At 38.2% G+C, this 24,438-nt stretch overlaps 1 protein-coding gene across 3 annotated transcripts in view; it reads right to left on the reverse strand.

Moving 5' to 3' along the window:
- cadm3 (cell adhesion molecule 3) overlaps positions 1 to 24,438 on the reverse strand; it is a 147,074-nt gene that overhangs the window by 9,527 nt on the left and 113,109 nt on the right. Inside the window, exons 6-10 of one of the 3 annotated variants that reach the window (XM_023335976.1) lie at positions 15,984 to 16,154; positions 15,387 to 15,477; positions 1,937 to 2,109; positions 1,247 to 1,573; positions 825 to 845 (exon numbers count right to left, since the gene is read on the reverse strand). In XM_023335976.1, the coding sequence (XP_023191744.1) occupies positions 825 to 845; positions 1,247 to 1,573; positions 1,937 to 2,109; positions 15,387 to 15,477; positions 15,984 to 16,154 (783 nt within the window). The remainder of the gene's footprint in view (positions 1 to 824; positions 846 to 1,246; positions 1,574 to 1,936; positions 2,110 to 15,386; positions 15,478 to 15,983; positions 16,155 to 24,438) is intronic. The other 2 variants (XM_023335978.1, XM_005796560.2) reach the window with 2 other exon arrangements.

The raw sequence follows: 24,438 nt of genomic DNA on the forward strand, positions 1-24,438 counted from the left end.
GTCACCAGCAACAGTCCACTCCAAGAGAATCCTCACCAGGTTTTTCTGCCCATTAATATGCATATATTCTGTGATCAGCCAGCTTTTTTAGCAAGGCCATTAAAATCCAAATAAGCTGCAGCTGCCACACCCCAACTCAATGTTAACACTCACACATGACAATGGCTGCAAACAAATTATAATTATAATAACAATTATACAACTGTACATCTTTGAACAGCAGAAATGGAGCCTCCTGCACAACCAGCAAGAATGTAGCAAGTGGTTTCTGGATGGTTAGTCAACAACAAAATACTTGCTTTTTCCAGCAGCCATTGTACAGTGAATGCAGCAGTAAAACCAGCTGACCAAACGTGCTGGAGCTCCGCTTGGGTTGCTAGGTAACCGCGCCGTACCCTTCGATTGCGACACAACAAAAGGGAGGTTTTTGAAACAACTCATTTTCCAGAGACCAAAAAATATTAACTTATTGCCAAAAGCTGCTGGGTTTTGTTTCAGCACTTGGAAGTGTATGAGAGTGCAAAATGTGAATTTTCCCTAACAGGTCCCCTTTAAGGCGTATCCATCTGTGTTGTTAATTTACATGTGAATTTCGCTTTTTGAATGAAAAGGACTGAAATAGATGGGCTTTTCAGTTATGTCCCACTGCATTAAAAAGCACCTGTATGCTGTGTGGGTGGGGATTTCATTCATCTTTCTGCTTAAGTGTTTAGTACATCAGACATACAAACACAAGACAGCATCACAGACAGATAGATGCACAGACAGGCGGTTGAAAACGACAGACACCCACACAAACATGAGACTGCTGGAAAAAGTTATACCTGTCGAGTTGCGTGCATCATCTTCTCAAGATGAGTAGATGGACAGTTGAATATTTAGATGAATGATGGATGAATGAAGGGTTGGATGGATGGAGGAGCGGATGCATGGACAAAGATGAGGAGTGCATGTTGAGGGTACGGGGGTTAAGGATTAGGGAATATCAATAAGAGGAAAGAGGACAACAAGAAAAAAAAAGCATGAAATAGCTGCAAACAGCCACAAAAATCCAATTTTTGTCCATCACTGTGTGTTTTCTAGGAGTGTTTGCATGGGTGTGCATATAAAACAAGTATCCCTGACAGCTATGCAGTCTGTGTATTGAAGGAGAAAATAACAAAGCAGTGACTTTAATGTTTCCCCCCCATCTTTCCACTCCATTACTAAACGTCTTGTGTGAGTGCAAGTGTGGAACTGGTTTTACCTGTGAAAGTGTAAACTCCGTTCGTCTGGACGGAAACTGAGGGGGTGGGGGATGAGAGGGAGGGAGTCGCAGGGGATGGAGGGATGAGAGGGGAGGAGTCAGGGGAAAAAGGCAGGTCAGGGAAAAGGGCGTTGGAGAGGGTGGTGGTGGAAGACGGTGGGATGGTGGTTGAGATCACAGCCGTCAAAGGGGAAGAGTCAGGGGAAAAGGTGGAGATGAAGTCACTGAAGTCTGACCCTGAGCCTTGGAAGACGTCAGGTGGGGAGAAGGGAGAGATGGAAGTGGGGAGAAACGTGGGGGTAACTGCGTTTGAGGAGTCAGGGTCGTCTTTGTGGGTCAGGTGGAGGAATATGTGTTACAAGGCGAAGAGCAATAGGCAAGCAAAGCGCAAGAATAATAATAAAAATAAAACACACAAACAGACCAACGCATTGAACAAACACGGCACATCAACAGCCAAGGGAAAGAGGCGCAACAATGTGCGAAAGCGGTTTGGTGGTTATGGTTGCACGGTTGGATGAGAAAAACAAAACAAAACGAAAAAAGGAAATCAGAAGAGAAAAAAGATGGACGTACCAGCAAAGCCACAACAAACAACAGAAGAAATAAAAATAAAAAACATGATGAAGAAACGTAAAAGATCCCTGTCTCTACATAAATCCCACTTCTCCTCAGTGTTTCTCCCCTTACCTTGCACCTGAAGTGTGTAGCTCCCTCTGCCCTTCCCAATGCCGTTGTCAGCATGGCAGATGTACATGCCGTTATCTGATTTGTTGAGCACTGAAAAGGACAAGAAAGCACCATCGGCTTTGGCCAGTGGGGGGAGCTCTCCCTCCGCCTTCTCCCAGGAGTAGATGGTGGGCCTGAGACAGATGAAACGAGAAACCTGAGCTGCTTGATGTGCACACTTTGCAAATAAAGTAGGGAAGCAGTGGAGTGAAAAGATGGAGAAAGGTGTGGAGGAGGTGGAAACAGAGAAAAAGATTCAAGAAGAAGAAAGAAGAGATAACAGCAACAGATGAAACAAAGGGAAATCTTATGATTATCATGTTACAATCACTAGCTCTTGTTTTTATTAAGATTGTATGTCATAAACAAGACAAAGATAAAAAATGGAATATTTTTTTTATTTTACTATTAACAACTCTTTTTTACTTTTATTCCCCTAAACAGAATCTACAGAAAAAAATGCCTTCAGAAGCTATAGAAGTGAATCTTTGGGCTGTTTTTGTTCTTATTACATCTCTGTTAAGCTGACTTACTAGTCAAAGGTGTGAAAGAAGGTGATCTAACCTAATTGAGACAAAAACATAACTTTTTTGGCCCACATGACCCTGAACACACCACAGACAGTAAAAAGGGGCAGTGGAGATCTCATGCTCTGGGGATTCTCTTTTTCAGTAGCAACAGGAAATATGCCACCAATATGGAGGTATTTGAGGAGATATACAGGATAATACTGGAAGAAAACCTGTCAGAAACTTTAAAAACTTTAGATGGGGAATTAGACTCGCCTTCCAACAGGGTAACTAAACACATCTACAATAGAGTAGTTTACAGGAAAACATATTTAGGATCCAGACAAATTGCTAAATCCACCTCAGAGTTTAGACTTGTAACATGAAGCTCATAAATCTTCTCTATGCAATCTGACTGATCTTAAGCTGCTGTTTAAAACTGAAAAACCACTATGTTGTGTTTCTATCAAGTAAAATCTCATAAAAAAACATTGATGTCTGTGTAGGGCTGCACAATCTATTGCAAATATGTCATTACAATATTTGTGTCCGCAGTATTCATAGCACAAAGGACTGTTATGGAGTACAATAATTGTTGGCTAACATCCAAAGTGTCCTGAACTCTTATTTTGCATGCTAATGTAATCTTTAGCCTGTTGAACTGAGCTTTAGTGCTGCAGATGTTCACACCGGACACAAAGGGCATTGTCCAAAATGCTAAAGGTCAGACAGGGTGATGAAAGTGCTGATAACAAAATAAACACATATCACAACTGTTATCGTCATACCTAAATTATCGTCTTTGTAATATTTTCTGATATTCTATTTCTGAGGTGTTTCCTAATGAAATGTGAAGAATTTTAGGAGGAATGGTCACCTTTTTTAAAGGCATTGAAGGAAGAACAAAAAGTTTTTGAAGATAATGCGAGTATGGTGATCGAAAAGACAGAGGTATTTCCTCCAAAAGCAGATGAAACGAAACGCAGTGAGAGGGAGACAACAGAATCAGAGCTTCAGATCTGCCCTTGTTAGAAAAATCCATTTGGCGTAACAGATTGTATATGAGAGAGATAGCGAGACGTGCCTTGATAAAAGAATCAATTATGCAAATAGCAAAGTCCTTAAGCACTGTACAGTAATTACAATGACGGCAAGTCTGAATCAGGGACGGATCTGGATGTCTTGGACTGATTAGTTGCTCTCTGAAATGTGCACATAAAGGTGCAGTCTGTAGATTTAAAGCGTTAGTGAAGTGAACGTTTGTCCCCTCTTCTGATAATTTGTCTGTTTACACCAAATATAAAAAAACTGAATAACTTGAACTAAAAACTCTCTCTCTTTCTAAAACCTGAATAGAGCTAGAATAAAACAAACAACAGCCGGGTCCCTCGACACTTGGAATTGCTTTGTTAGTTTTGCATTTCCTATAGGAATACAAATGCCAAAGACAGGCTCACGTGCTCAGTCAGCACTCCCAAGACAAATAAAAAAAAGATTATCCAAGCATTAAGCATTTAAAGCAAGTGCGTCTGGTTACCTGCTATAAAATGTAATCAGCTGTTGTATTACGCTGCCTCCAAATGTGACATAATATGCAATTAACTGAACAATTAACTTCACATTTAACGGCTGTAGCTTGTGTTCTGTTATTGAATGTAAAGCTAATCTCTTTTACAGCGGCTACGGGTCAGAACACAGAGAACCTGTCACAGGAAACATGTGTAAAGTATTCTTTTATGGCTATGAAATCTGCTTTTAGTGTGAGCTTTATGCTTAGCAAGCATCCATTAGCTCAAATTTGAAGATCATTTTATGATCATGACCCCTGCATGAAAGATTCTTTATTTTCAGATTTGATAATAGAGATAACAGATTAGATTCAGTCGCTATTTTCAGATGTTAGAGTTTAACAGTAGATAAAATAATTAATCAAATTGTAAAGCTCTCAGCTGTACAAAGTCTGACAAGTTTATTTATTTTATTTTTTAGCAGATGGATCCAGTTAAACTCTTTTGATTCCATTTGCTCTCAGCGGTGGGGTTTTGAGGCTCATAAGGCAGCACGATTCACAAAAGAGGCTCTGATGCTGTTACTTCCTGCCAAGCATTAAAAATCCAACAGTGAAACTCAGCGGTGGAGAAAAAGAAAGTGAAGCCTTGCTTCTAAAGGCAGATATTTTACTCTCTACTTGGTAATAGCAGAGGGGATCATAGTCAAAAATCACACATAACTTTTAGTTTCTCTGCTGCTTTATCTGTTAAAGGTCTCTTTAAACCTTTATAAAATACTGCTAGAAGGTCCTGAAATCAAGCAAGAAAAAGTGACCAAAATATTTATGCATCAAATAAGCTTGGCAAAAATGCAGCAAATATGTGATAATATATTTTCAGGACAAAATAAATACAGATAATATATTGAATTGCATTAACACCACTGCATCAACAAAATGAAGTAATTAGGTTTTAGAATCAGCCAGCAAGGCTTCACTCTATTATGTTGGGAAAATAAAATAATAAAAAAAACAGATTAATTTCAGTATTTAATTACTTTATCTATCTGAAAAAAAGAAAAGAAACAGTAAAAAGTTTCAGCTTCTTCCTTTGCCGTATTGTTATGACTCATGCCATTGAGATGACATTGCTGACAGCTGTTGTGCTCAGAGCTGTCAGTAGAGGATATTGACAGGTCAGATAGACAGTGCAGCAGAGGAACACCAGCTAAGTTATCACAGTAAAAATATTTTACATTTCTGTGAAGTTCATTGAGGTTATGTGGCATATTATCAGTAATGATTATCTTACCTGCAGGATATTGAGCTGAGTCATCTCAGAAACACATAAACTTATCTACGTTTATATTGATTTTCCAGGCAAATAGTGCCATTTTATAGTACAGTCAAGTAACGCGTTTCTGCCACAGCAGATTCAATGATTCATCAAACGTGTGAAACAATCAAAGCAACACTCCAGATGAGGGATTAACATAAAAGCTCAAGTCAATTTTTCTTAATGCCCTCTTTTAAGTATATGGTTATATTTAATGACGTTCTTATCGGTATTTAGGTTGTGAATTGTAGAATGCAGAGGCAAGAAATTTTGAAATGCTGATGATCTCAACTTCAAATGCAGAAAAAGGGGTTTAAAAGACTTTAAGAGTAGTCATATTTTTACCAAAGACTTGGAATAATCTGGATCTCTTAGCTCTTCAACATTTATTGTCTCAGTAATCTGGGGTAATTTCTTATATTCAAGTTGTACTTAATTACCTACCTTAATTGCACTACATTACCCATGAGGCATTTGTTCATTTTGTAGTTCCAATTTCACGTAGCTCAGCAAGTGATTTTCTGTGTTTGTGTGGCTCGGTGGCATAAAAATAGCATCCACTATCAATCCTTCCTTAATCCCATGTGTATGAAACCTGTGTGCATTTTTATTATGAAAGTATACAGTTTTTTCAAGTTCTATGCTATACTTTGCCAGGTATACTGTCATTATAGTAGTATATGAGGAAATTTACCGTTAATTCGTATTTTCTGACGGTTTTTGCCATTTGTATGTTTATTGCATTTGACCAATAATTCATGTGTGGTGTTATGGTGCCCTCTATTTGATTTCTGTGTTACTACAGGCCATTTTCATCCATCTATGTGTAGCCGTTTTTGCCCTCATGGCTATTAATTTTCACCTTTATTGTTTCTACTGTTTCACACACACCCACGCCCCCACACGCCTACACACACGCATACATACGAAACCAAATATAAGCACATTGTTACCATCTCCACTTCATCATCATCTCTACCATCATCTCCCATGTACCTGCAATTATTCCATCAATAAACCTTCTAAGCTGCGCTGGTGGAGTTGACCTATTCCCTCTGACCGAGGAAGATTCAATTGATGAGAAATCTGAAATGAGCGCATGTTAGACGCACACAGTCTTCTACAAATGCTATAATTAAAAAATATCTTTTTCTACATCCCTATACAGGTAAAAAATATATATTTTTCAATGTCTTGATAAAATTTTATGAAATATTTCTTAAGGTTCTCAATCCGGTTGGTTAGCCCTTGCATACTGTAGGCTCCATGTGTGTATTTATTTCTTCTGGGTAGTTTTCCCTGCTTTTTGGCACCCAAAGCAGCCGACGGTAACAGTGCTCACTTCCAGAGCCATCAAAAAGGTTTGTGAATTGTTCATAAAAAGTGAAATCAATGGTTATGTGTGTAACATCATCCAGACAAAGCTGTCTCATGCAGCAGGACTCTGCGCAGTTACATTGTTAGGAGACCTTTCCTAACATTTTGAAGCACAGACACAAGCATGTGTCAATAAACTGATTTCTTTTTAACTGCAAGCCTGGAAATAGTGATGCAATTTCTGCCAGCTCTTGTTGTCTTGTTAGTTTAGAAAGCCAGTGATGCTGAAATTTATTGTTACTGTGATGGATTTAGGGTCCAGTGCAGAAAGCTCTAAGATAGAGAACACTACATTTTCCTAAGTTATAATACAAGTCTCTTCGTCACTTCCATCAACTGTTTAACAGTTTCATGTCTTTTTTATTGTTTTATTTTTATTTCACTTTGCAGTGCTAATGTCGGATTAATTACTCTGTCATGTTGAAAAAAAAAGATTTTGAATGCATGGATCCATATTTTGGATCCACTATTACACTCATCCACATAATGCATAAAATACCACATCAAATATCTAATTTGGAGCAACGCGTAGGAATGATTTTTTTCGTTATCATGAGAATACAGATGTCTAATTAGAGTAGGTATAGCTACAGCGCTAGAGGTTTTCTCAATGTAACCAGTGACAGACTGATATAAGGCATCGGCAGCCATGTCCTAAAATAATTTACAGCTTACTGTAATCGTATTACACGCCTCCTGCTGTTTGTAAAGCTGACCATGACCTTGCACACTTACAGATGCTCGCATGAAACAGGTTTTAGTTCTTCAAACCTTCTCAGCTTTAAATGTGTTAAATGAGCACAGGAAGAAGAGCTTAACTTGTAAAATGACTAGAGGACTGGAAATATGATCAGATTATGAACCCTTGTTGGCTGCGTTGATCAAATAGATAGGAAATATAATAGATTGTAAAACGCAGATTTTCTGCCTTTCCTTCTTGCTGCTGGGCGTCAAAGAAACCAGAAAGAATTTGACACGCTTAGCCATCCCTTTAAACCTAAAACGATGAAACTACTGAGGGAAAAAAAGTGTGGATAGGGGAATGTAGTGTGACATTTATTGAGTCTGATTGGGGAGGGCAGCTCGACGGGAGGCGAAGGAGCTGAGTGGCTGGGTGTGTCGGAGGAAAGGTGTTGTCGCGGTGATTGGGTTTTGACTGACAGCTGCAGGGACAGTCTGTATCTGATTTGATTGGACACTAGTTCACCCACACGCCGCTGTTCACACAACTGAGCACGCTCCAATCCTTCTTCTTTTCCTATCACACACAGACATACATGGTATATCTTTCTATCTTCACAAGGACTTTGCATCGAGTTCTATTCATTTTTTATTCATTTTTATGATCATACCTTAGCCCTAAATCTAGCCCCTAGATTTAAGCCCCTTTTTCTTATGGGGCTTTGGGACCTATAAGAAGAATGGGGCCCTCACACTGTAGTATTTGCTTCAAAAATGGGCCTTACAACATGATGCTAAAACACACAAATACACACTTACTGAGTTCTTCTTGTTTTTTTTCTCTCATTGCCTGTCTTGGTCATTTGTTGCTTGTCACCATATCTTTCTGTTTCCCTTCCACCCACACGTCGCTTCGCTTCACTTCACACTACCACTCCTTTCCCTCTTTGTTTTTCTTCCCTTTCCACCTCCTGCTTAGCCATCCTCTTCTTACATATTGTTATTTTTTTAAATAGCACTTTCTGAAACTTAGCTATGAATAATATATGATTATACTTTAAAGAACACATCATAGTTTTTATTACTTCCTCTACTTACTCCCACCCTGTTTGGTCTGCTTTAATCGAACTCTAATTCATTTGTCTAGAAAGTCCAGTTCGTTTGGAGAAGTGTGCATTGAAAATTGATGCAATCCAAAAGAGCTAACTCTTGTCTGCATAGAAACTTTGGTCTTTTTTAAGTTGACGTGGGCTCTCAAATTTATATGTGAACGCCAAGCAGGCCAGAGACCGCTCCAAAAGTTACCATGCAGGGCATTCTGGGTAAATACAACCAAGACAAACACAAGAGTCTAGCGCTAGTGGAAGAAATAGCTTGTGGTCTTTTACAAAAGACAAGTGAGAAGTCCTGCTAAAATCTGACAGTGCTCCAATTTTGTTCTCATTTCATGAAGGAAGTTGTGTTCTGTGTCTTCTTCAGAGGTTTTTGTGTCATTTCCTCCAGTGGTTCTTGGTACAGCGCCACCACTGGTGAGGAGGGGAACAGGTTTTCCAAAGAATTTAACTCGATTGACAAAGTCCAGTGTGAAAGGTAAAAGATAAAGGTAAATTTATTTATATAGCACATTTTCAGCATACAAAGTGCAAAGCACACTGACTGAAAATGTGACAAATCTTCCCACTTTGGTCCCCAAACAAACTGAGTCTACTGGACTATCAGGTGTGGAAACTCTGTAAGAGTGACACTGTATTTCAAACTCCAAACTTGGGCATCAAAGCATAACATATGATAGCAAAGTTTGTAGCTCAGATTTGAGTTTAAATAAGTAGATTTATATGGTGATCTATACAAAATTAAGTTGAAATACTGATTTTTAGTCACAGTGCAACAAAACTAAATCATTCTCATTTATTTAACAGTATAGAAAAAGTAGCCTCTCCCAAAGCTAATTATCACAGCTAAATGTATAAGAGGAACATTTGAAGGGATCAGTGATTAATTTAGCTCACACATCAGTTGAATATATTTTGGAAAACAGTCTTTTTAGCAAAGAAAACAATCTCTATTTAGTGATAGATGGTGATAACCATCAAGTGAGTATTGTTACTGATGATATGCTGTTATCATGTAGGGAAAGGCAGTTTTTAAGTTATGACTCAAAGACTGATTTTATGTTAGAAAAGTGTTCTAAAATGACTGATTTGATATAAAAATCTGTGGAAATGCATTTTGTGATTTATTCATATTTTATACTTTCAAGGTTTTTAGTTTTTCTTTACTCTAAAATATTATGATATTTAGTCTTAAAGTATATTTATAGAATCTCCTGAACAAGTCCATTATGACAAGAAAGAGCCATTTATTACTGCAGCACAGGGCCATTTCTCATATAAGAGCATGCATAATTCAAAGGGATGGTTTCATCCACTGAGTGCTATTGTATCGCAGACAGATTCTCAGCAGATCTGCCCGTAGGACTCCCGTCACAGCCACTTTTATTGTATCAATGCATACATGCAATGACAATCACCTCCTTCTCATCAGCCCCCTCTGTTTTTCACTTGACAGTCAAACTTAGCAGTTAGTCTTCTTCCTCAGCCCTCCCGTGAAACGATGACAGGGCGACGACGGCGGAGTAGGGAAGGGATGACAGGACGGTCTAGCTGACGGGGAGGGCGGGGTGAAAAGGTGCACGTCGAGAGAAGAAGGAGAATTATGGGAAAGGACGGATAGAGGTGGTAGAGAAGGAGGGCAAGAAGGCGGCGTGACAAGGCGGAGAGCGGCGAACGAGGTGTGAGTGACACGCCAGTGGAGAGATACCAGACAACGGAGGGGATGGGCGGAGGCAGGGAGAGGAGCGAGAGGATGGCAGAGCGGATCGATGAAGGTTCATCTATAATGCAGAGAGGCCAGTGGAAGAGTATATTTGTGTGGGCAGGATTTAAGATGCTGGCTTGTTTCTGTGTGTGTTGCCTTCAGAGGAATTGTGTACAAACCATATGAGTGAAAACATGAGAGCTTGTACAAGCAGCTGCTATGTTTTTTTCCCTGAGTCATGTTTGAACAAGTAACTATTTGCTCAGGCAGTTGTCAGAAATTGAACATGTTAATGTGTGATTACTTAGAAGTGTTTCTAAACTCTATGGCTGGTTCCTGTACAAGCACCCTGCAGGTGCAGCTATATTTTTGAGGTGTTTATTGGTGCTAATGATTGTTTACCTACCATGTAATTTGATGCATTTGCTTAAATTTCAAGAGTGTTTACATGTTTGCTTCTTTATACTGAGCTCTTGTTCTGTATTGTATTTTTAGAAAGTTCTGTTTTAAGGTTATTAGCAGCAAAACCTTGCCTGCAGTACATATTTATCTTGGCTAACTTGTATTAAATTAGCATGGATCTATCAGTCCTTCCTACAGCCTGAGGTGAGAGGCTAGTTCAAGCACATTTTTACAATTTTTAACAGTTCCAGTATAAAAATGTCACACTGGCTGAATAAACCTTTATTTTATAAGCCTTTAAAATGTCCATGATGCATCCTATCCCTGGGCTTTTGGAAGAGAAATAGGCCCACATGGTTACAGATCCTCCACTGTTCACAACATTTCCCCCAGGAACATTTTCTTTTCACCACAGAAACTGTTTTAGCCTCAAACAATTCCACATAAAGTGTTGGAAGGTTTTAGCAGACCCCATATATTTTCATTTGTGATGGTAGGACATTGACAGGCCTTTTTCTTTGTAGCAACCAGTTTTATTGTAAATAGTACCAAATTATTGAAATGAAGGCCCTTTTTGCTGATTTTTTTTTCCATCTCCCTTCCTTTTGTGTGTGGTGGTAATGGCACCTAACCCAGCCTTGTTTGTATCAGTTTGAGTCATTTTAAATTATTTAATTATTGACAGGTGTTTTCTTATTGATGTTTTCTTACTGATGAACACATGTCTCATTTGAATGAGGCGTTCTTTATTTTAAAGAATGGATAAAAAAAGGGCATCTGTCAGAGAATGAAACATTTTTGTTTAAAGGAACCAAAGTTCCTACAGATCTTTAAATGATCTGAAAAGTTACATTACATTTTTTTAAAATGCATCTATTTTTCCAATTAAGCTTTTATTGCATTTTGCTCATTTTTCCCATCACCACAATAAAATTGTGAAGGATGCTCTTTGTGAATAATTATTTAATAATAGTGTGACTATACTTTTAAGTTGTTTTAAATAGAAAAAAATCTACTTGGGTCTTTGTGTCCTTCAGCATAGTCATTAACTTTAGCCTCCAGGAAGAACTTATCTGTATTCATACAAAAGGAAGACACTAAAAAAGTTATCTACTGCAAGTTAGTTATTAACATTTCATACCATTTTGCATTAACCTCATTTTCCTTCTGCTCAAGTCCTCCACCCTCCTCCAAGAATTTAAACAACTTAGTAATGAGGCTTTCTCTCCTAAATAACATCAAATACAAGTTTAGTTTTTACATAATCCCACCCAAACAGATAGAACTGTAACATGTATACCTCAAACCTAGCTACAGTTTTTTTGTAAGTGACTTTGACACAAGGATTCTTGGACCAAGCTGCTTTTCCTTTAAAGATCCTAATTACCCCGGCACGCTAATTAGGTAGTCAGTAAATTGCTTAAACCTAATGAGACTTTAAACATAAAGAGACAAATGAAGACTCGGAGAGGTGCAATTGACACAGATGGATTCAGGCTCTGATACAGACATATCAAAGGCCTTATTTAAAATTCTTTGAGCCTTGTTATATATTCTGAGTTTTCGGACTTGTTCTAAATTCAGGGAAAAATGTTTGAAATGCTGATGGAAGAATTCAATGTACTTAGATTATTTACTGCAGTTTCATCAAATTTATAGCAAAATCCTCAAAGCATTTAATCTATGCTTTTTTACTGATGACAGAACATAATACATATCTTCTGTAATGTGACAGAAAAGGAAGTAATTTTTTGCTGCAGTGATGATGCATTGTTTCCAGGCAACGCGGGCATCCACAATGGTGTGTCTCATTAGTTCCTCTGTTTTAAACTATCTTAAAAACTAATGAACTCACTCCCTCAGCTGCGATGTCTGAGTCTGAGAGGGTCTGAACTTGATCTTTTCCTTTTTACTCTCTCTTCTGTTCATCTGAAGCCACTTCACTAATCAGCCCTTTAGTATTTAAACCCGCAGTAGGTCACCAGTCTTCTCCTCTGAGCTCAGTGTTGTCACTTTTCAGTGTTCTGCTATTCCTGACGAGTCCCTCCTATGTATCAGGTTCTGCCTCTGGCTGCTCCTCCTGAGTTGTTTTTCCCACCTGGTTTCTGTAACCTTACATCTTCTTTTTGAAGTAAAGCTCCCGTTTTTGTCTGTGCCACCTCGCCTTTGGTGTCGTGCTTTTTGGTCCTTTGAACTGAGCCCCAATTGTTCCGCTTACCATTATAAAGATTTACAACATGAACCAACTTGTGCTGGTGTGGCTCTAGCAGATGAAGAACTCAGCGTGGTTGCATTAAAACACCCTGAGCTGAGATCTTTGTAAAATCAGAGCGACTGTTTAATGGTAATGATTTGGTCTTGTTGTTAAATGCAGCAGTTTATTTATCCATTCTTCCATTTGTCAGCTTATCAGCGCAGGGATATTAAGCAGATCCTCTCACAGGATAAATAACCACACACTGACACAGTCATACCTAACAGCAGCATTAGGTAGAGTAGTTATCCTACAAAACATTTTTATGAACTTCACAGGGAAGCTGTAGTACTTGGGTAGAACCCACACATGCATGGGGAGAACATGCAAACAAGTAGAAAGGTTCTGGATTAAAATGCATTCTACATTTTAATCTGTTTCCTATTTCTTTTCGTTCTCCTGCAAAAAAACAGTGCAAACAACTGCACCACCATGAAGCCCTAATAGAATCATTTTGCTGAGATTCAAAGAGAAAGACTGTATTTCTTCCTTAAAAGGATGTCAGAGAGTACAACCAGAAGTGAAAGTGTCACCTTTGGCACCCAGAGCTATTCAGTGTCCCCATCCTGTCACCTTAAACCAAGCGGCCCAAATGAACACTGACCCTCGGTTCAGCAGTCTTTTTTTGTGAACAGAGTTGTCATATTTTTTTCAGAAAAACATACTTTAAGTCAAATCTGAGCTCACAAAAGTCCTACAAGAGGATCTCTATTGCTTTTCTCTGAGAAAATAGAATGATGTATAACCTTAAGTTCAAGCTTGTCACAGTTTTATTAGACAGAGATTTGAGAGCTTCATCTCAGCTGTAGCCTCATAGAAGTCACAGAATTTTGCAAAGGTAGACAACACAATAAGAATTTTCATATTTTGTCATATCATGACTATTTCAATATATTTGAATTGTATTTTATGGGATACACCAACATAAAGATGTGCGTCAATGAAAATGATACACAGTTCCAAATTTTTGTAACATTGAAAATGTATTTGCCTTCAGACACCTGGGTCAAAACTTTGCACAAATACATTTTGCTGGTTGGGCTGGGTGATGAAACAATAATAATATGTATCACAATAGAAACATGGTCAATATCAATTTGAAAATACTACAATTCAGAATCACATGGCATTCTGGGGTGTATAAGTCAAGGAAAGGCTTTAGCCGCTCAACTTCTCACGGCCCAGATATGCGAGATTGGTAACATCAACCAACTCACCTCACTTTGATAAGATTGCAACATCCTGTTGTGTAACATGTGCAGTAGCAGTTTTATGTTGTGACTGCTACTTTCTGTGCAACACTGATGGTCGTTAGCGTTGTGGAGAATAAATGAGGTTAAGCACTCAACCAGCTCATCAATTTGGATTGTGGGAAATGAAGGAATTTGTCACTAGAAATGTAGGCGTCTGCAGACTGTGAGCACAGAGTCTGTGCAGATCACAAAATCACACAGCACGCCTGAGTATGTGGGAGCAGTTTAAAATTTAGTCACCGTGCTCCATAACTGCTTAAAAATAAAAAAGAGCAAGGTGAAGGGAAAAAAATGAGTGCAGCAACTCAAAAGGAAAGTGTGTATAAAAGCAGGAAAGGTCACGTCAGCAGTTTGGAAGTACAAACTTGTGTTATCCTGTTGAAGTAGAACCGCTTAAGTCTTATGACTTTAGCAGCTGCTAATAGGTTTTCTTCTTGGACAGCCCTGTACTTGGCTCATCAACATTCCCATTGACTTCTACCAGCTCCCTGATCCCTGCTGAAGAAAAGCATTCCCAAAGCATGATAAAACCATTACAATGTTTTGCCTTGGGGAACGGTGTGATCAGGGGGACATACAATGTGTGCAAATGGCATTTCTAAAGTAGGCCCCAAAATCACTTTTCATTCTGTATTCCCAACATGGCTTGTTGCAAATGCAAACAGGGCTTCTTATGGATTTCTTTCAGCTATGGCCTTTGTCTTGTCCCTCTTCTATAAAGGCTAGATTTACCATGGGCCTCTTGGCTACATGTCTTTGTAATGCTCTTCCTGTCTAACCTGTGCGTTTTAGGTGGACGCCCATATTTTGGTAGCTTTACAATTGTGTTATACTATTTTCCCTTTCAGATGATTGAAAAGTTCTGCATGAGATATTTAAAGCTTTGGATACTCTTTTATAACTTAACCATGCTTTAAACCTTTCTCTGTGTTCCTTGGTCTTCATGATGCTGTTTGTTCAATAAGGATCTCAACCAGATCTCTGAGGCTTGATTTTTATGCACAGGTTCAACTTCTGAAGGCACAGCAGATATTATTTAGGGGTAGAACCACAAATTCCTATCCTCTCATTTTAAAACAGTACTTTGTGTTCACCTAACATAAAATACCAGTAATAAACTGTTAGATTTAGGTTGTAACCTGACATAGTGCAAATATGTGTTTAAATAGACAACATGGCAACAATTATCTGTAAATATAAATGCAGACTGTAGGCAAATGTGTCAGGAGAAACATGAGCTTATTTCTGTAAAATGGTTGACATGAAAAAGGAATGTGTGTGTGCTTTTCTTACTCAGGGTTGCCTTTGCCTGAACACTGCAGAGAAAACTTCTGCCCCTCTATTGCCATCCTCTCCTCAGGGGTGATCGCTACATCAGGGGCATCTATAAGCGGAAGACGAACAGACAGACACACTGTGGTTACATAATACCGGAGTAGGAGCTGTACATTCACACCACAGACAGTCCCATTCATTCCTGTCTCCATCTACTATCGTCTGTGTTATGCATGCATCATCTTACTATGACATAACCCCCTTACACAATAGCATTGCTTTACCTCTGAGCTGCAGTACCATCACCTTGCCCACAGGGGGGCAGTATTCATACAGAGTCCACATCTTCAGTTAGTGATTTCATTTTAGCTGATAAAGTGTTCTTCTTACCCACTGTGGCTCAACTCTAGCTGAGTGCAGCAGGCGAGAAAGGTAAAATTTCTGTCTTCTTCTTGTTATAACAGACTGGTACATTTTAGATCAAACTACAAAAGAGGTGGATGTTTCTCATGCTTTTCAAAATGAAGAAGCAACTCCATCAAAGATACTAGTACCTGTCTTATCTTCTCACCATTCATTCTCCCAGCAAACCTTCCAGTCTCCCAGTTGACTTACACAACACCCGCAGAGACTGCTCAGTCTTCTTCTCCCCATGTTTCACAGAGTCGTGGTCGACGACGCAGGAGATTTTGGTGTCATCGTCGTTAGCAGTCACTTCCAGGGTGAGCTCGCTGCTGACGTTGTAAGTGGGGTCATCTGGAACGGACTCGACTACGTCAGGGCGCCCTAAAGTGAGGAGACAAGGACATGGAAGGGTTAAAAGTAAAATGGTCTAGTGATCAGGCTCAAAATCTGGGTGTGGTGACGGACTCTGACCCCAACCCTCAGAGCTACATAAAGGCAGTTACAAAGTCAGCCTTCTACCACCTGAAGAACATTTACAGGATTAAGAGAATCAAGATCTCGACAAACTCATTTGTGTGTTTATCTTTAGTCGCATTGATTACTGCAACAGTGTCTTCATGGGTCTGCCTAAAATATCTATGCTCCTGCTGCAGCTGATCCAGAACGCTGCTGCTGGTGTCCTCACTAAAACCAGGAAGATAGAACCCGAGTTCTAAAGTCCTTACACTGGCTCTGTGTATCACAGAGAATAGACTTTAAAATACTGTAGTTAGTTTATAAATTACTGAACGGCTTAGCAGCACAATACTTCAAAGATCTGCTGTTATTCTATCAACCTTCCAGACCTCTCAGGTCTTCTGGTTCTGATTTGCTGTGCAGTCACAGTACCAGAACCAAACATGGAGAAGCAGCATTCAGCTTTTATGCACATCAAATCTGTAACAAACTCCCAGACAACTGCAAAACAGCTGAAATACTGAGTTCCTCTTAGTTTAGACTATAAGACCATCTGTTTAGGGTTCCAACATCCCTAAACCGATGGGATGTTGTTTAGGGAACATGTTCCACATTAACAGTGGAACATGTTAATGTTAATGTTCCACTTAACATTAACATTAATGTTAAGTGGAACATTAACCAACACATATGATGTATATTGATAATTTTGATCTAAAGACTGTATCCGTCTCCAAAGCAACCCAAGCACCCCACAGTGTCACAGCACACCCCACAAAAAACATCAAGGGATGACGTCATTGACCTTCTCCAAATCCTCAAAACACATGTGAACCAGACCTATTCTTACCAGTGATTGTGTTACTATAATATCACAAAATAGCTGTCATTTCTTTTATTGAAAGGTCATTCTTTGTACTGATACATCCGTATTGTGACTACAGTAATATAATGTGTTGGTGCAAATTTGCAATTAAAGTATTCCGCTTTCCTTACTACACCTCAGCCATTGACTAGTCTGAGAAAATTGCCTAGCAACCCCCATTTTATGATCCATAGCTGATCCACATTTAAGCCCATTCATTCAGCTTAATTATCCCAACAAGTTATGGGAATATCAGTGAAGGAAATGGAAGCAATTTGTAGATGTTATAATGGACTATGGGAAACTAAGAAAAGTCATTGTGCACTATTCACTAAAGAGGAAAATAAAGCCCTGATGACTATAATTTCAGCCCTAATTGCCTTCTATTTTAACTGTTTGTGGCACAGTTTGAATATTCAAAAGGTATTTGTACCTTTGGGAAATTCACAAAGGTATTTGTGAGTGCTAAAAGTGAGCAAAGTTGAGTGAATGTGTCCTAGTATAGTCCTAAAATAGTTATACAAAGCAAATACATGTCTTATCTGATGCTATTTGCCTACATTTGAATGAGAAATTGCACATGGATTTTGTATTAGGCAGACAAATATTTAGTCTGCCTAAATGTTTTAAAATAAATAGCATAAAGTTTATTCATAGTCTATGTATTAAATAAATAATTTTAAATAATTTTATTTAAATTAAACCAGGCCAAATGATTTTGAATTCAGAAAAAGCACAGTAATTTGCATTTTATAAGCTGCACAGAAAAAATACCCTCTGCTGAAGGCTGGTGATAATATAGCACAGGGAAAGAAAGAAACAGAAAAAAGTGACCTTCTATGTGCTGGCTTTACAAAAAATGGGCTAGAAATGTCAAAGCAGGTTGGTTATTCTCTCCTTCAAATTGTTTCAAGAGTTAACTGTTAATAAAAACCACTCAAACAAATGAAGGTAGTTCTCTCTCCTACTCAGTGCTGTGTGTTGACTGAGTGTGAAACGAGGTTTTTGGGTTGGGTGATGTCATATCAGTTTTTCCACACTCCATAGCGTTGCCCCTTGGCTTTGAAATTCTGTCTGTAAGTATGACTGATTCTTCCAGTCATACTTTCATAAAATTTGGAGAAAATGCCCATCAGGTGAAAACTTATTGTTCACACAATAAGTCAATTAAAAACATGCTGCGCTTCATCGTTCTATCACTTCCTGTGGTCTTCTTCATCTTTTCCACCAGTGGTAACATCTAATGTTTGATCACATGACTCGTGTGATGCAATAAAAGTTTGCATTTACAAAATACACTAATTTCAATACAGTCGAATCGCATGATGGCAGCTCTGTCATGCAAATGTTGCCTCATTACTCATAACCTTGTCTGCAAACGTCAAGTAGACTTCAAACTGCCTGTTCATGTTCATGTTTACCAGCCGGGCCTGCCTGTAACGTCTCAGGCTGAGGGACATCAAAGGGACAGGAGAGGCTAAAGATCTAATGCTGCTACCCTCAGCTTTCTTCAGGCTCACTCGCTCGCTGTTGCTTAGGAGACCGTTTGCATTTCACTTGGTTATAAACCATCGCATTGGACAGGAGGGGGAAAAAGGGGGCAGCTCTGCTCTCAGGGAAAAGAATAAGCAATCTGGTGAAGCCACATTTAGTTATTTAGACTTGTTTGTACAATGTATGCTTTTGTATTGGCTGTTTTCGGGTTTTCTATTTTTTATTTTACATTTCTGAGAGCTGGAGGAAAAGAATCAGGTATGCTTAAGTGAGCGTACGAAGCCACAAAATCAACCACAGTTCCAGTATAAAAGCATAACTGTGGTTGAGACTGCGATTTCAAGATCTCCATCTGTTGCAGGAAGACATATCAGACCGAGTGGTTTGGTTCAGACCGTGAAAGTGGTTCGTGAATCTTGGAGAACGGGCCAGAACCTCGGCACTTACTCCTGCATGAGTTGACAAGCACACTCGCGAATGCACACATGAGCATGGGCGCATGTAGGTCAAGCTTATGAATAACTACCCTCCGAGGAGACAGAGATAGTGGCAGGGAAGCACACTGAAAAACACACACCTTACGTTTCTTTCTTTCTTTCTTTCTTTCACACTCTGCTGCCCCCCTGCCCTCCCTCCGTCGGCCCTCTACCTCCACCCACACCAGAGAGCACTTCAAATACCTCTGAATCTAATGACATCTCTCTTTTTATTACCATAACCAGTCCTCTGACCCGCTGAGAAAATTAGTTTACTTTCCAGGTGCATTTCAATAAGCCAACGCCAGTCTTTTCGCCGCAGCCTGTCTCTCCCACTATCCCTTCTGTCTCTGCACACACAAAGACAGCACATACTGGCTTTATTAAAGACAATGGATCTCCAGAATCTAACCTTGGGAATGGTGAAACCCTTTTTGTTTACCCACTGGCTCTTGTGTACCACTCTTATGAAGCCACACATTTTTGTTTTAATGGGGACTTTCAGGTCCAAAGGTGCCGGAAATGAATTCAAGGTGCTCATTAAGGAAAATTTAAAACAATAGATTATGTTTTTTCCCAAATACAGCAATCTTGTGTATTTTCTTGTGATTCCCTTTCCTCCAATTCATTATGAGATTATCAAGGGAAATATAGACGTCTGGTAAACCTAACAGAGTGGTAAATAAAGAGTAATAATAGGTTTGACTTTGTAAGATACAAAACTGGAATTTTCAAAGGTTAGCTGTCCCCAAAACTTAGAAAAATGGAAAAAATATGTAGTTGTGTTTAAGATTTGTAATATGCAAGGTATCAAATAGTTCTAATACATTTCTTACAACTGTTGGCTCTGAGTGCTTTATTCAAAACGAGATTAATATTGAGCTTTTCAGCACCAAAAACCCCAGGTTGGTCTAGCATAAACCAAAAGAAGAATACCTTAAAAAATACCTCATGTGAACCCTTAGGTACAGTGGACAATCAGTAATGCTGTGTGCCTGTTTTTCTTTTTCTTTTTATAAAAAGACTTTTTAATGAAAATCTAGTGGCTTCTGACAGAAAACGTAAAATAGACCATCACTGGGTTATTATGTAGGATGATGATTCAAAGGCATACTGCCAAATGGTAGGAAAAAGTTAATCTAACACAAAAAAAAACATTTCAGTCCCCATCCTAGAAAGTCTGTGTGGTGAGCAGAAAGGAAAAGTACAATATAGAGAAGACTTAGGACTCTCTGTATGGTCTACCCTCGTGAAGTGGTGTAAAAGAATAAGTGATGTTTTACTGGTAAACTGGGGTTGTACAAAAAATATAAGCAGACAAATAAATAAATGAACAAAAATGTCCTAATGTGTTTTTTCACTTCATGGTTTTGCTATTGCCACAACATGTAGATTATTTCCAATGGGTGTCAATAAATCTGAAATAGTATTTTCCTTTTGCGATATAACATTAACCCTACAGACCCACCAGGTAAAAGCTAGTACAGCTGCATCATTTATGGGGAACATTCACATGAAGTCAAAAAAGTTACTTATTACTTAATTTGTTTCTAGGAACATGAGCTGGAAAAGGCTGGAAAAAGGAGAGCTGTGTGGGAAAATGCCACAGAAGCTGAGAGAAGACAGAGAAGAGTTGTTCTGAACAGTAATTATGATCCTGCTTCTGAATCTGGAGAAACATTTCAGCATGTCTGTTGCCCTTTGAAGCCATCTTAAAAAATGGGACACTAATAACCATCTGTCGGTGCTACCGTGAAAGAAAAAAAAGAACTGTCGCCTTAGGATTGAGTTCAATAAACTGAACCAATTTACTGCTCTTCCTCTCTGATCCAGTGTGATTATTGTCCTCTCACTTATTTTGCAAACATGCTTGACTTTATTCAGTTGTTTCTTATGTTTATAAGCTTCATTTTGCTGCTTGTCAGCATTTCTGTGTAATATTCAAATTAGCTAAAAGTGAGCAGGCTGTCTCCTTTACAGTATATTTTTGAACTATTCATCTGCTGATCAGTATTGGTTCTTACTACACCAAGAAACCACCTGTTCCAAGTAGGAGTTAAGCAAGGCATTATTATACAGGGATGGCACCAATTTATTTTGAACAGCAACAGCATAAGAGTTCAATAATTTCAAATGGCTTTATTTTTATCTTTACTTTCAGTTTTTGATAGCACCTGCTACTACTGCTATCACAGCATTGCACCAGGTAGGCAGACAGAATAAGCAAATTCCTACAATAAACAAATTTGGAATTTAAATAAATAAAAAAACTTTTTAAAAGCTAACTTTCAATTTTTACCTTATATGTTTTGTTTTATGTCAATATTTTTGTAGTTTTGTTTCAATAGTATTCAATTTTGTAAAAAAAAAAAAAAACACACAACATACTACTCTCTCTGTATCTGAATAGTACTTTTTTCTGAAATTCCCATAACTACTCCAAAATACTAAGAACTATTTAAATAGCTTTTAGAGGAATGCAAGTATAAACATAACAAAGCAATTAGTAGCTGACTGTCCAGATAATTCCTTTAGATTTCACCATTAGCCAAAGAAAAAGCCATAACACGAAAGTGAATATTGAATTTAAGGCAGATTTATTAAGATCATTAACTAATTGCTAACAACTGCCTTCTTCAATGATGTTTTGACCCAGAACTCAATAAATATTTCTGACCATTTATAGGCCCGTATGTTTAGATTCAACCTGTCTCTACACAAACAAATGAACACGCACTCAACCCCACTTTTCTGGTCATTTTCATGACAAGTAAGAGTTGTGAAAAACATGCAGACACTGAACATAAAAGCAAAACCAGCAATAAGTACTGAATGTGTCAGGCAGTAAAAATTTCTCTCTGCAATTCTTTTCTCATTTTATATTTTGAAAAGATGCTTATTAGTTATATTTCTCACAGATGCTTACATTTATATTACCATAGGTTGGAAAAGACAAGCAAGCTGTAACTTAAACTAGAGGTGCACTGATAGCAGGTTTCTAGCCAATCACCAATCTTTAAAAAACCTCACCTATTTCTTTATAACTAACACTGTCAAGTGTTATAAGTTAAAAGATGCCTGTAGAGGAGTGAGTTGAATATATTCACTCGTATAAATACTTTTCTAAAGGGAAATGCTTACTACACTTTTCTGAAGTTTAATTTATCAAGAAAGGAAAAGTAATGAATTATTTTCTTTTAATTTCACAATAATGGTCCGTCATGCAAAAGTCCAATAAATCTTTGTGTTTTGGTCGTAATGTGCCAAAAATATAAAAAAGTTAAAAGGTTTTCATACTTTTGCAAGGCATTATGCAACCCAATGCTCAAAGGCAAAGAAAAAATTACATAAAGCGAAGGTATTTTCTGCCATATCACACGCTGCTGTTCACTCGAAACCAGTTCAAAAGTTTACCAAATCTTTAAAAATTCAAGACAATTGCAAAAGTCACATAATGAAAGTAACATTTCTGATGAAGGATAAATCATTCAAATTCACATTAATATTTGATCATATTTTCCCAGCATTAGTTAAAGTGTGTGCAGCTTTTGCCTTTGTTAATATTTAAGCGGAAGTACACTCCAGCAGCTGCTAAAAATTTCATGAGATACACATAATTTTCTATAAAACTCCTCTTGCTTGATTTAGCAAAGAATAGGTAGGCTACTGGAACAATGTGGAGAAGAAACAGCCCTTCAGTTGGTGATGCCACAGAGATGAGCTGCAACCACCCTGAAGCATACAATCCACCAGAGAATAATCATATTAGCAGAATCAAGCAGTTGGATGTGGCAGTATCTCTGGTCAGAGTCTTTCAGATTGATGCTTCTGATCAGAGAGCTGAGACAGAAAGTCAGTTAATCCATCACCTGATGGAACAAATAAGTCAAAAACGCCGCCTCAGTATTCAACGAAATCAATCCACCAACAAGATTAACATGTTTTCTTGTACTGAATGAAACATGAATTAACAACATCCTACTAAAGTTGTAAAAATAAACTCTTAAGATTAGATTTTCACAAGTCTTTCGCACACATGGGTTACACCTTCCTGGTGCAAATCCTTTTTGGTTAATTTACACAAACCAAGCAAAAAAAGGTTGTGTCTTTAAAGGCAGGTGCTTAGACACAGCAATTCAGCATTGCACAATCAACTAAGTGACAACAGAGTCAATTGTAATAACACAGCAATGCATGGAGTACCACCCACTTCACTCATATGCATTCACAAATGATTCTCATCTGTGACTGTGGGGTAAAATATGTGAACAATTTTTTTAAAATCTGTCAAACAGAACAATTTTCTTCTCCTTACTTGGGATGACTGGCTCATATTTTCCTTTGTAATTTTATCTATATTCTTATTCTACTTGCCTTTAATATCAACTATGTCAAAGCTGGAACCAATCAAAGGCAGCAAAAGGGCTAATCTATACCACTGACTGGCTCTGAGGCTTTAGAAAGATACATATATTATAACAGATGCTGCATACTTGCTACTTTGCATCTTTCAGTCTGTTTGACCCAGACTGTGTTGGGGGGGAAAAGAAGAAAAAAAAGGGCCATCTGGTACCGCTGTCCATGTAAATAGGTTGGAGCAAAATGGGAAGCCCTGGGTGCAAAAAGAGAAATAATCCAAAATCATGGTTTTAAAATTAGTTTTCATAGTGTGAGTTTGCAATTATAGTTACTTTGGTTAGAAAGATTACATAAAGCATAGGTGTGAACTTATGCTTAGGGTTGGAGATTAATGTAAAAAGCAATGCAATTATTCTTGAAAAACATAAATCCTTTGCCTTGCCTTGTTGGTCATTTTAACATTAGTATTGATCATGGACTGGGTAAATTACTTATCCAGCACACTTTACTTCTTTCATTGGCTACTTCAATAACTCAAGTTACATCCAGACCTTCTTGCCTTGTAACCATGAATGAAGAAACCAGTGGTTTTCTGCTGTCCTCACAAAAGTCTGGAGCAAAGAAACTAAAAATATGTAAGTACAAGTGGTGTAGTGAAGTAATAACACCACAAAGAAAACTCATTCTGTGTTTAAAATGCACCCACTCACCACCTTAAGCGCTACTTCTTGCTACTTCCATGTTGGACCTTCTTACCTTCTGAACTGACATTGTGAAAGTGGCCTCTGTCTCTTTAAGAACTACTTAATTTTCCGAAACTCCCTTTCAACACATAACCACAACAATGCTTCTCCATGGCACCTTATGAATAATTAAAGCAACACTCTGAAAATGCTTTTGATTAGGAAATTACATTATAACATGATTTAAAGCTCAACAAAGTTGTTTTTGCATAGTACTGCTCTTTAAAACATAATATTACCGTAATAAAGGAGATCTAACATTTTTGCAAACT

The sequence above is a fragment of the Xiphophorus maculatus genome, chromosome 6 (assembly GCF_002775205.1).
Source record: "Xiphophorus maculatus strain JP 163 A chromosome 6, X_maculatus-5.0-male, whole genome shotgun sequence".
Classification (NCBI taxonomy): domain Eukaryota; kingdom Metazoa; phylum Chordata; class Actinopteri; order Cyprinodontiformes; family Poeciliidae; genus Xiphophorus; species Xiphophorus maculatus.